General features: G+C 38.9%; 1 protein-coding gene across 2 annotated transcripts in view; it reads right to left on the reverse strand.

The window, feature by feature from the left end:
• LOC107707476 (cat eye syndrome critical region protein 2-like) overlaps positions 1-13322 on the reverse strand; it is a 35590-nt gene that overhangs the window by 15132 nt on the left and 7136 nt on the right. For both annotated transcript variants that reach the window (XM_016511499.1, XM_016511498.1), the window contains exon 2: positions 5022-5116. In XM_016511499.1, the coding sequence (XP_016366985.1) occupies positions 5022-5116 (95 nt within the window). The remainder of the gene's footprint in view (positions 1-5021; positions 5117-13322) is intronic.

Genomic DNA, 13322 nt, shown 5'->3' on the forward strand with positions numbered 1-13322 from the left:
TTCAGATCAAATCACAACAACGTAGGAAACAGATCCGGCGTGACGCACCTTCCTACGTTTCTGGACTTGGGAACATTTCATTTGCGTTGCTGTCTATGGAGGTCAGACAGCTCTCAGATTCCATCAAAAATATCTTAATTTGTGTTCCGAAGATGAACGAATGTCTTACGGGTTTGAAACGACATGAGGGTGAATAATTAATGACAGAATTTTCATTTTTGGGTGAACTAACCTTTTAAGTTATGATAATTCACTAATAAATTATTCATATGATTTAAGTTCTATTACTATGTGTTTTTGTGATGACATGGGCTAAAAAAATTAAATTAATTAAAGGGGTCATATGATGCGATTTCAATTTTTCCTTTCTCTTTGGAGTGTTTCACGCTTGGGGTATTCGGCCAATCACAACGCATTGGATAGCTGGTCAATCACAGCACACCTCGCTTTTTCAGACCGATGAGCTTTGTAAAAAATCGACGCGTTTCAAAAAGGCGGGGCATAGAGGAGAAACAATAATGTACAGTATGTGGAAAATAATGTGTTTTTTTACTTTAAACCGCATAAACACATTTCATTACACCAAATACACAAAATAATGTTCTTTTTAGCAGCATCATATGACCCCTTTAAAAAAAGGTTAGTTCCGGGTGGGGTCAAGTCGATCAACCCAAAACCCAGTTCCTGGTACTAATGCGTAGGGCAAGGGTGAGCCTTAGGACAACAAGAGAGAAGGTAGAGAGCAAAAAAGGAGAGAAAGAATAGGCTTATCTTGAGAAAGTAGAACGATCTCTCTCACAGCTGCAGGCCCCCTGCCATTCCATCTTTCTCTGCCTCTCTCTCATCCGTAACACTCCCTCCCCCATTCTGCTGGGGCGTTTAGCACATGTAGAATGAAAAGGGCACTTCTGTGAAAGGCCAGTGCCCCGCGGCCTCCCCCTGTATGCCAGTTGCTGTCGAATCCAATAAAACCCCGCATCCGGTTAACGGCCTGCCTGAGTATGCGAAAGGGATCATTCTTGCCTACCCAGTCATCGACCGGACTCCTTTTTGCTGCTGATGAGGCACCACTATGGAAGGGAGCTCCCTTTAGGGGCCAGTCATTCATCACAGCACTGACTCACACAATAACTCACATTTTTTACTAGGATGGGGCCCATGGCCCCTTGACCTACTACTGCTGCAGGTAACCTAGCTGCATGACTACAGCGCTACTACAGGCAACTGGTCACATGCAGATGGAGATGGATTCTGAGTCAACACACAGGATGTGGGTTGGGCAATAGCATGCGCAAGATCTTTCAAGAACACAGAGGAGGGTTGCTAAATCACCCAAAACTGTACAGTACTCTCAATAAAGGAATATTTCAGGTTCAGAACAAGTTAAGCTCAATAAAAATATTTGTTGCATAATACGAATTACTTACAAAAAACAAAAAATGTCTAATCCCTTGATTTCTTTAGAGATTAAAGAGCAGGTCATATGGTATTTTAAAGTGTCCTAATATTGCGTTGAGTCCCCTGGCTACAACAGGTTTAAATGCATCTAAGGTCAGAAAACATTGTAATTTTCTCAGAATATTCATAAAATACAAAAACACGTATGCAAGTGAATCGTGCCCACAGCTAAAGTTTAACTGCTAAACTGTGAACACTTAAAACAATAATGGTGGATACGTTAGCCGAGTGCTAACGTGACTAACTGATGAAACAATACAGTTTGTAAACCAAAATATGTCTACTGTAATGTTTGAAGAACGACAGACAAAAGACGCTCTGTCTTAACTTTTAATCAGAACGCAGAACAGCTGTATCACAGGCGCAGCAGCCTAACTAACTCGCTCGTCTCACCCACATTAACCCTATAGCTGCTAGTGCAGCAAAATAAACCGCAATTTCACAATGATTATAAAGTCTGTGCGCTACACTACATTCTTTATTATTAAACGAAGTGATTAGAACAACGTCAGTCTACATTAATCGACACACTCTTAGGAAATAGTGGGTTCACAGCGAATTATCAGAACTATTTCAGTAAGACTAATATCGTGCTTTACCTGGAAACCTAAAGCTGCACTAGGTATACATCACATATTAGCACAAAAACTTGATATTTTGAGCACTCAATTGAAAATGTACACATAACGTATCAATCGTACTTACAGGTTGTTGTTCGGAGAGCTTGTTAGTCCAAATTAAGAAGATTAGAAGCCAACGAAAATAAAAGCCAAGATTACAGAAGCAGTCCTTGGTAAAATGACATGCACACAACAAAAGGTTAGAATTGTATTTCTGTGGTATCCTTGAACATAGCGTCTTCTCAACATGTAAACACACTAACTAGCGGAAGTGTTTGTGGGCAGGTCAGACTCGCGGGCAGGCAGGGATTATGCAAATGTGTTACCCAGTGACGTATACCAGTAACAGGCAAAAGATTCGAAAATATGACGACTCGTTAAGGCGATTCAGAATCAATATCTTTATTTATCATGCACTTTTTTGATTGACAACTTTGCAGATTGTTTTCATTTAAGGATAGCTACGTTATAAACTGCAAGAGATATTTTTCAAAAACCCATATGACCTGCTCTTTAAAGAGGTTCCGGCATGGCACTTGCAATTGAAGTGAATGGGGCAATTCTTATAGGAGGATTTAAAAGAAATGTGGGCCCCACTTTATATTAAGTGGCCTTAACTACTATGTACTTACATCAGAAATTAAGTACAATGTACTTATTGTGTTCATATTGTATTGCAAAACACTTTTGCTGCTATTGAGGTGGGATATGGGTAAGGTTAGGGACAGGTTTGTCGGTATGGGTAGGTTTAAGGGTGGGTTAAGGTGTAAGGAATGGGTCAACTGTGTAATTATAAATGTAATTACAGAAATTAATTACAAATGTAATTACATGCAGGTATTTTTAAAATATAAGTACAATGTAAAAACATGTATGTACACAATAAGTGCATTGTACCAAATTATTAATTTAAATGTAAGTACATAGTTGTTAAGGCCACTTAATATAAAGTGGGTCCGAAATGTGAAGCTTAAAATGTTATAAAAACCCTTATATTATGTTAAACTTTGTGGTCTATTTGAGCTGTAAAGATGTTTAAATAATTTTTTGTCATTTTAGGGCATTATGTTGTCTTGGCAACAAAGTTGTAAAACTGGATATAACTTTACACAGAAAAGGTTGTGAAATGAAGTAAGTTAGTAAGCAATTTTATCACACTAAAATCATGTTAACAGTCATATTGTTACAGTCTTGTGGTTATACTATTAAAAACGTTATTTTTATCATTTTACGTTTACAGATTTGGCCCCAATCACTTCCATTGTAAGCACCTCACTCTAAACCAAGATATTGGCCCTTTTTTTTTTTTTTAAAGAAAAACATTATGCCATTATGCCTAGGGTTGGGTACCGTTCACATTTGAACCGGTACCTGAATTTCGGTGCCGGTACACAACGGTACCTTTTTTCGGTACTTTACTCTGTGTAATTACAAAAACATTTATTTCAGTGAAAAAATAAGTCCAAAAGTCTCAATTTCAACATTTTGAACAATAGGGCCCTACAAACTTTTTCTTTCTTTCTTTTTCTTTTTTCCCCCCAGAAATTCGTGTTTTATTTTTTCTGAAAATCAAATGAAGGCATTAAACATTTATTTTAAATCAAATGAATATTAAACCCTTTTATTTTTTGGCAAACAAACTGAGGTTTACTGTTGAAATTAATACATGGAAGAAAAATTGTGTGAATATTCCTTTAAAACATTTTTTTAATAGGTTAATAATTGTATTATTTTTTTCTACAATTAAGTGATTAATCTGGTTGTAATATTTATTTTTATCATTTAATTTTTGTTATTTACATTTGATAGAAAATGGAATATTTAAAGATGTACATTATACTGTACAAAAGTAATACAAGAGTAATATATTTTTGTTACATGCTAAACCGTACTTTTATTTTGACAGGTTATCACGAAGTTTCTGTGTGTATACAGTATGATGATTTTCTCAAATGAAACGGTAAAATTCTCGCGAAGTGACTCTCACAGCAGCTCTGGAGATTAAGTTTTTGTGTTCATGCCGTCATATAGTGATACACAGAGGCCGAAAATCACCGCGAGCGTCACGCGTGCTTCAGTATTTGTGTAGTAAAAAAAAACGTGTTTCCGCCATTCATACATACAGAGGCAAGCGGAACATGTAGGATTCATATTTAAACCGTCTTTTTGCATTTTAATATTCATAGACACTAGTTCATATCGCAATTCGAATTAAGTGGCAACTTTTGATTTATTCGTCCAAAATTGACGAATTCCGTGGCATTCCGCACTAGAGTAAATTACATTTTTATGAATGGACTCCACGATCCTGTCTGTGTTTTCGCAAAAACCATATGGCCCTAGAAATGTAACCACACTTCAGAACATTTCGGCTTGCCCTGTGTGTTGTTTGAACAAGTTGCAGGGGTGACCTCACGTCACAGGGTTTCTCTTTCTCTCTCTGTAGCGTATGCACCCAGATGCGTTCTCAGGTACCGAAATTTGGCACCGATTGATTTAACGTGAATTGGTACTCGGTAGTACCGATGCAATTCGGTCGGTACCCATAAAGTACAGAGTTCGGTACCCAACCCTAATAATGCCACAAGTTTTTTTATTTAAATTATTTTTTTTTAAACGCATATTTAATATACTGGTAAAAAATGTATAGCCTGAATGCACTGTAAGTCACTTTGGATAAAAGCATCTGCTAAATGCATAAATTATTATTATTATTATTATTATTGTTATATTTTTTATCATTTCATTTTTGTCATTTGTTTTGACATCACAATTTTTAATTAAAATAATTCTCGTCCTGCATTTTATTAATTTTTTTTTCATTAATCTGTTTTACTCGGATGTACGTCACAATACGGAAGAAAAGAACTGATGCTACTTCAGTTACACTGTGACTGTAAGTCTGTTAATGGGAACAGGAAATACTGATGGTGATGCACTTACGTGATGTCGCTGCGCTGGTAACATCCTTTCAGCAGGGAGCAGAGGAGGTCTGAGAGGAAGTCTTGGTCATGTTTCAGTAGTGCTTGCTCAAGTTCCTATCAAACAGAGAACAGCAGGCAGGGGAGGTTAGCCATTATAGCAGGGTTGAGTTTAACTAGCAGCTGCTTTTACAAACTTATGAAATGATGTCAGCTTTAACAGCCTAGCCTGACATTTTTATACCACTCTTTCACTGATGAGAAAATGTTGTGGCTAACTAAAGCCACATAGCGTGAGGCACTCTCAGTAGTAGTGTAGATTTATGAATTTCATATGGTAGCTTGACATTTTCAGTGAAACAATGTAATGTAACCTCCTATTACAAAACTCTTACTAAAGCTAAAAGTAAGGGGATGCAATAACATCATGTTTGACTACCTTCTAAGGTTGTCATTATGCATTATGACTGAAACCAGAGAAAAATAAATTGCTGTTACAAGGAACTGCCTGTAGAGTGATGACACTCAACCATAGCCAGTTCAGGAACCAACCTGACAAACTTCTTTTGTTTGCAAGAGCCACATGTTAAAAACACACTCTAAATGTGCACTGAATGTTGGGTGAAAGTGGTGTCACCTTAATTTGATCTTTTAAGCTGCAAGGTTACACCACTACAAAGCACTTTCATGCACCATTTGACTTGGATAAACCTGTAGTTCAAAAAGTTCCTGTATAAATGTTTATAACTCATCCTCATATATCTTTTCTTTCTCCACTGTGTGTTAATGACATTTAGTCCAAGGTCAGCTTTGATTGGTTAATCAGCACATAGAGTAGGGGTATGTCACAGTAAGTACATTTAAGTATGTACAGTTATAATTAAACGACAGCGGGCTTCGTGTAGTCAAGTTACGGTCCTCATCTGTCCAACCACACAATGCATATTTGAATATTTAAAAGGATTGAATGCACCTTGAGCATCACCTGTCTTTCACAGAGGCCAATTGTAGTATAATAACTTTATAAGTATAGTTTATTTTAGTTTAGTAGTGTTTAGGTGTGCGGGGATTGATTGTTCAGTTTAGTAGTGTTAACATGACCAAATTTACCAAGTGTTCCATTGGTTCTCAACCTTGCACTTCAAAAGATTGAAGTTAGTTTGACTAAAGCAATCTATCATCCATCACTGGTCCATCTCAATTTTAAAAAGACGGTCACTCTTTAGTTTGGGGGCCAATTCTGACTATTAACTAACTATTAACCATGACTTTTGCCTCAGTAAACCAATAATTTGCTGCTTATTAATAGTTTAAAAGGTATTTGTTAAGTTTAGGTATGGGGCAGGATTAAGGAATCTAAAATATGCTCATGCAGAATAAGGCTGTGTGCTTTATAAGCCAATATAAAGCCAATATACTAGTAATATGCATGCTAATAAGCTAATAAAGTGTTTAAAATCAAACTTTTAAAGTGCAAGTAAACATACTTTGTGATGTGATTCACAAATGCAATTCATGTGAAGGTTAAGTACCAAGGGTGGCACAACTTGAATGGCTTTGGTCAGAAGTCCTTATTCCTGAAGCAAACTGATGCATTAAATCATAACATCTGGCGTAGCCAAGTCATGAAAGATCTGGGCACCATTGTAGGCTCAATCCCTTCAAGGGGCGATCCATGAGCTATTACCATTGTGACCTTGGGCAAGACACTTCATCCTGGGTTACTCTGAAGGGATTTTCCCAATAATAGGTGTACTGCAATTTGCACTAGATGAAAGTGTCAGTTTAATGACAATTCAAAGCAAATTAGACATCTAAACAGGCTATGAAAACATTAGGTAAAAACCAATACGAGAAGCAATAAGTCACTGTCAATATGAATTAACAATGGAAACCACCTGACTTGGATATATGGTAAAATCCTTAGAGTAACTACACTGAAAATGCACCCAAAAATTTTCCAGGTTCTCAATACAGCTTCTAGCAACAAGATGGAACTGAGGTTTAACCTTGACCCCCCGTCTTATTCCATTTTGTTGCAGCTATTGAGGGTTTATGAAGCGGTAATAAGTGGGACTGCAAACTCCCTACTGAAAGGAGCAGAAGAGAAGCCAAGCGACAGCATGAGCCCACAGCCACGGCTAGGACTGGGGTGACCCATCACAACCTGACCCAGCATGCACTTCTCTCTCCTCTGAATGCCCAATGTCACCAAGAAAGAGGGAGAGGGATATTGAGAAATGTAAATGGCCAGTGCTCCATCACGGTCCATCTCAAGGAGCTTAGTGACTGCGGTTGCTTTCCTTTCACAAGGACTCAGCGAGCTACTCAGTCCCTCAGGCAACATGGAGCACTTTTCAGCTCCCGTATAAAACATCCTCCCCCTTTACCCCTTCAGAACAGAGTGACACTACAAAATTAACTCAAGGGCGAGAGAGGCAGCCCATCCATTCATTGTGAGATTCACTCAAGCTGCAGATAGCTGTTTCTCTCTAGAGAAATGGTGGAGAGAACGGGGTCACAGAGGGTCAGCTCACACACCTCCTGGCTGTAGAGAGGCAAGGAAACCAAGAGCCCCATGTCAGTAGGAGGAAAAACAGAGGGAGAGCTTGAAAAACAGGATGAGACACGTTTGTGCTTAAGGTGAAAAAAAATGCAATGTCCTTAGATTGTTCTCTAGGAAAAAATGTCAGTGGTATTGCTTAACATGCTGAATCTATTAGGCTATTTTGGGTTGATTGTTAAAGCAATTTAAGAGCTATTGATTATCCCCTCCAGGCACTCAAAGAGTCTAAAGTGTCTGTGAAACTCCTTATTGAAGGAGACAGTCTGCTTGGGCAGGAAATCCAGAGGTGAAATGCATCCACTGTAACAAAAAGGCTTATGGGTGGGCAAATTTTGTACCTCTTCACGTATTCATCTATTTGTATCCATCTCTTCATGACTCACTCACACTGTGAGTGTTTGGGGTTGTCATGAACATCCAGGATCATCTTCGAGTGATGGGCCATTCTGGCCTTCCACACATCCCTCAGATCTTCCGTTACGCCTACAAAACTTCCTGGTCCCTTGACAGTAAGAGGGCCAGAGTGGGCCCATCTATCAGTGCAGCCTCGACTTTGATCACACTTCAAACCTGAGGCCAACTGCGGGGGATTAACACAACCCCACTTCGCTTTTGAAGTGCCATTCAGTGGCTCAGATGGCAGAGAAGGGGAATTAATGTTGTACGTGTCCTTTCCTCCACAAAGTCTCCTCTAACAGTTCCCTGAAGATCTCCGACCTCAATCTTCTTTCTTAACCAACTAGCAAAACAGGTATGGCAAGCACAGCACAGTTGGGCAAGAAACCAAAGTGAAAGCCTTTGATGAGTCATTAGGAGTAATATTTTCAAGTCCAAGATTAAAGAGTTCACCTAACAATGAAAATACTGTCATCATTTACTCACCCTGTGTGATATTTTTAAGAATAGAAAAGACGACGTTTAAGAATACACTATCCCTTTAATAGTTTACCAAGCAAATCTTCAATGTGGCTGACGTGGTAGGGCACATGACAAATGCATGTGTCACTGATAAAGGTTTGTGCTTCTGCCATGACAGAGCTTTAGCAAAACTGAGCCACCCCCATATCAGTTCCTGGTGCACACCAGAAACTCTCAACAGATGGTATATGGGCAAAACAGCTTTTGCTGTGTAAGGGAGCAACAGGAAGACCGTGAACTAGGGTTAGGCCGATATACTATGCCATTGTCCATCGCTGATGGCTGACAGACATGTCAGGCGGGAGCGTTCCCTTTTTTCCTTGCTTTCCTTCGCTTTTAAATAGCTTAAAAGCGCTGTACGCATTTTACTTTCTCTTTCGAATTAGCGACAATTCGGCATCAATTGCTTGAACGCAATAACAAAATACAACGTCAAACTTACTTTAGCGTATATATAAAACATAGAACTTTTATTAACAACTTTTTTATTTATTTTCCTTTTTTTTTCTTCAACTACATAGTGTTGTCACGGTACCAAAATTTCAGTATTCGGTACCAATACCAGTGAAAATCCACGGTTCTCGGTACCAAAGCAAAACACAAAAACATGCTTGCTAATATTGAATAATATTCATAACAGAAGCGGTGTTTCCCACAGACTTGCACTCAATTTGTGATGGCATATATATGCTAATTCATTCTCTGCCAGCAGGAGGCGCTTGTAAAGCAGGAGGTTTCCCCAGTAACGGCTATACACAAAGCAGCACTCAGCTCACAAACGCTGCTCAGACATTACATGCAAGATGAAATGAAAATGGCATCCATAATTTTTGAAGACAGTCAGTTTCCTTCAGAAATACAGTGATATAAAAACACCCGCACCGGGTTTGGACTTTGACACGTGCAGTGCTCATGTTTATTCAACGAAGTCAAAGCCTTTTGGAAAATCTATTTGTGGTGGTCAGTTTTGATATTGTGGCTGCAGCCACTAATAAATCAATGTATGGGAAACATTGATCTAAATATTAAAAATTAAAATGAAACTTACCTGCTTGAACGCTTTCATTTGATCTGGGTGTCTTTAAAGTGTTTTGTTAGTTTGGTGTGTTTCCTCCTTTTGATGACGCCATGTCTCAGTACTTTTATGAAGAGAGCGCATCTGCGCACCTTTTGGATAGCGCATCAAGAACCGGGTTGACCGGGTACTCGGTACCACCGGTACTTAAAAAAACCTGGTACCGTAACGTTTTCATTTTTTTAGTACCGACTTGGTACCGAAGTACCGGGTCTTTTGACAACACTACAAGTACAGTATATTTACTGTATACTTTTACAAATAATTATGGCTCATCCAGTGAAATGTAAAAATGTATTGCTTTTTTTAATGTCTTCTATTTGTAACTTAACTAAAATAGTTATTTCTTCCAAACTAAAAATCACAAAATAATCAGATTAGATGATGTACCTTTAATTATTTCTTATTTAATCATTCCTTAAAATAGCTTGAATGCAACTCTACACCCTTGCCTCATTTACTATACGCTGATCTATGAATATGCAAATTAGTCCCACCTCCACTCAGTCACACCAGCCTGCGCCTCCTGATCCACTGAACTGTAGTAAACGCAAAACAATGGCATACACGGATAATGACACAACATAAAAAACTTGATTTTCACTACAGGGGGACTTTAAATACTAAATTCTAGATTCATAACTGGGTATTATTATATGGTTGTGTAAAATGCAAACATTTTTGGGTTCAATTTTCAAAAAAGTTTTTTGGTCATACCACCCACCAGTCAAATTTTAGAAAGGTTCAAGAGCAGGGCAGCTTAAACACCAGAGCTGGGCCACCCGTCTCAATGTCAGGGCCAGGTGCAACAGGTGGCCATGGATGGGTGGTCAGACACATCCAGGGTTTGGGAACATTGTACAGGCAACTGAATGGGGATCATTAACAGTAGGAAACCTCCCCTCACAATGGCCTCCCCATATTCTCAAGTCTCTTGCATGGCCTCCACTTGGTGGTCTTGTTGCCAACATCTTGAACAGGATATTATTAGTCTATACCACCTGGTGCAATAATGTGCTTATGTATGGACCATTAACACAGGACCAGTTTGCCAGGGAAAGTAAAACAAAACTGAGCATTTGGGCTTGATACCTTAAAACATACACAATGACACTTATAAACACAACAAAAATAAAAAGTTTTAAAACATTATCAAGAAAAACTACTGCACAAAATGACTTCTCATTACTTACATTGGCACCATGTGTTTGAGAGAATGTTACAATACTTGCAGTCTATGAAAGTATTCCTGCTAAACAAATGTCAACAGGTTAAACCATGCCTTGTCAGTAAAGATAACTTAAAATCATAATTAAAAAATATATAAAAAAATATTAGAAGTTGGTTGGTTTTGTTTTCATAATAGAGACTACAGAAGAGACTTGCTTATCTACAGTTCCACAATATTCAGATAAAATACTTCTTGTAGGCATAAACATAATTTAAGTTAATATTTGTCAATTGCATATGAGTCTAAGTTGAGTCTGAATTTAGGTGTGACTCAAGTCTGACTTTTGGACCCAAAGTGTCAACTTAAATGTATCTGAAGTAGGTATGAATTAAGCTACATTTACTAGCAACTAGTTGTAAGCCAAACATGTAGTAGTAGTAGTAGGCTAATACTCAAAATAAGGCAGGGCTGATTGTTTACGGCATAGAAAGACCAAGAAAGTCCAATTTCAGAGTTCAGTTTGAGTTGGTCTGAAAAAGAGGTCAGAGCAAACTGACATTGACTATTTTTAACATCAAGACCCTCAGCAAACAGAGTGTGTCGTGATGTGAGCACAACCAGGAAACATTACCATAAGCATAACAGACAAGACAACCATGGCTTCTCTCCAAACAACTCAACCCTCTACGGACACCTTGGCAATTGAATCGCCATTGGCTAGTACATTTTTTTGTTTACTCGCCAGACTGATATACCATATATGCATGTGTGTGTGTGTGTTTTAAATATTTATATAAATGTTTGTAAAATGGCACAGCTTTTTAAATATCTGAAAGTACTACATTCTTAACATCAGTCAGTCAAGCATTATATGATAATCAAGTATTATTTAATGGTAGAACTTTAGTAATTAGAATTAAAACCATGTATGAATGCATATTAGTCATTTTAACTGAACTTAGGACTGGCGGTGCTGCTTTTTTGGTTATTCAGTGTTTCTGTAAAAAAGAATGTGGAAAAACTAACAATAATACTGATAAGATAATAATAATAATTGCGAGTGATTTACTCGCAATGTAGAGGGGTTGTCAACTGTTCCCAAGAGCAGTTGAGTGGGTCTAGCTGGGCCACTGTTAGAAACTCGCCTCTCAAAGCACACTGACACCCCCCAGCACACCCCTCTAAAACACACACACACGCTTTACACGTTCACGCTCTCTCTGCCACCTCCGCTGTAGGCTGAGGGTCCCTCACGTCTCATGCGTTCAGCCTCCCCCCACCATCCAACTCCATCCTACAGGGTGACATTCCCGCTGGAGCCCCCATCGCTGCCGCCCCACCTACTCAACTGTCTGCGGGGAGAGAGCTGCAATCCCCGATGACACACTAAACATCAGATTTCCCATCGTGCTCTTACGAGCTCCCAGCAGGTTCTTGCATCATGCTGCCACGAGCAAAAAACAGCACGTCGCTCTGAGGAACACCTGACAGTCACACTCTAAGCGGGTTAACACAAACCCGACAAACTAGAATCACAATGGGGGCTTCGATTTCATCCCAGACGAAACACAAACAAGCAACGGCGTGTGGAGCGGCAGCCTCAAACTGGAGACAGACACTGGGAGCCATGGGGCACTTCAACAATGAAGCTGCCTGAAACAAACACCACAGGAGTACAAACCCCTCCACCCCGTTCCACCCGTACCCCATGTGGAACCATCTGATACATTTACTTCTACCCTCACCTGTCAATCAGAGGTGGGGGGTTGGTAATAAAAATGTGGATGGATACGGTGGTTAAGGCAGAAGTGTTGTGTACATATGATGGATTCAGTGTTGCATGGGGTCATTATTTAACAGATGAAGAATGCAAAGTTAATGCAAAACATGACACCATGATGCTAGGTGGTTGTTATGCAGTTGTTATGAGTGGTTTAAGACCCCATTTTTGGAATCAGAGAAATCACAGACACTGATAAATCTGTCTAGTATATATAATTTTTAGGGGTGACCCCGAATAGTCGACGATTCGATGCTTAGATAGGAGGAGCCTGATTCGACTACCAATCTCACAGTCGAATATTCGCGGGGTGTTGATCATGCCATTTTGACTATGTGGGGGTCCTCAAATGTCTGATTTCACATAGAACTACCGGTTTTCTACCAATAAGTTATTATACAGCCTATTAAGATAACTTTCCATAATCCGTGACCGACAGAGGAGCATCTTGGCGGCAAGGATTTAAATCTTTAACAAGACACAAATTGACACAGGCAGAGTGAGAGACTGGATTTTTTTTTATCAGGTAGGGTTACAAGTGATTTCAAAACATTTCAGCCGGTTTATATATATATCGTGTATATTATGTATCTCGTATAAGATACATTTGGTTGAGTTGCGCTGCAGTAAAGCGCTACATTGTACGGTGATTATCTCTTCAGCGCGCAGCTCGAGCAGGACAAGCAACAATGCAGAATAATAATAAGTATGACTGGGACTATCATATACATAACATTATAATGAGAACACTATTATATTAAAATGCTGTGAAGAGTTTAGTTGCCATGTTTCTGCACGTTGTTGCGTGAATAA

The sequence above is a fragment of the Sinocyclocheilus rhinocerous genome, unplaced genomic scaffold, assembly GCF_001515625.1.
Source record: "Sinocyclocheilus rhinocerous isolate Xijiao unplaced genomic scaffold, SAMN03320098_v1.1 scaffold534, whole genome shotgun sequence".
Taxonomy (NCBI): domain Eukaryota; kingdom Metazoa; phylum Chordata; class Actinopteri; order Cypriniformes; family Cyprinidae; genus Sinocyclocheilus; species Sinocyclocheilus rhinocerous.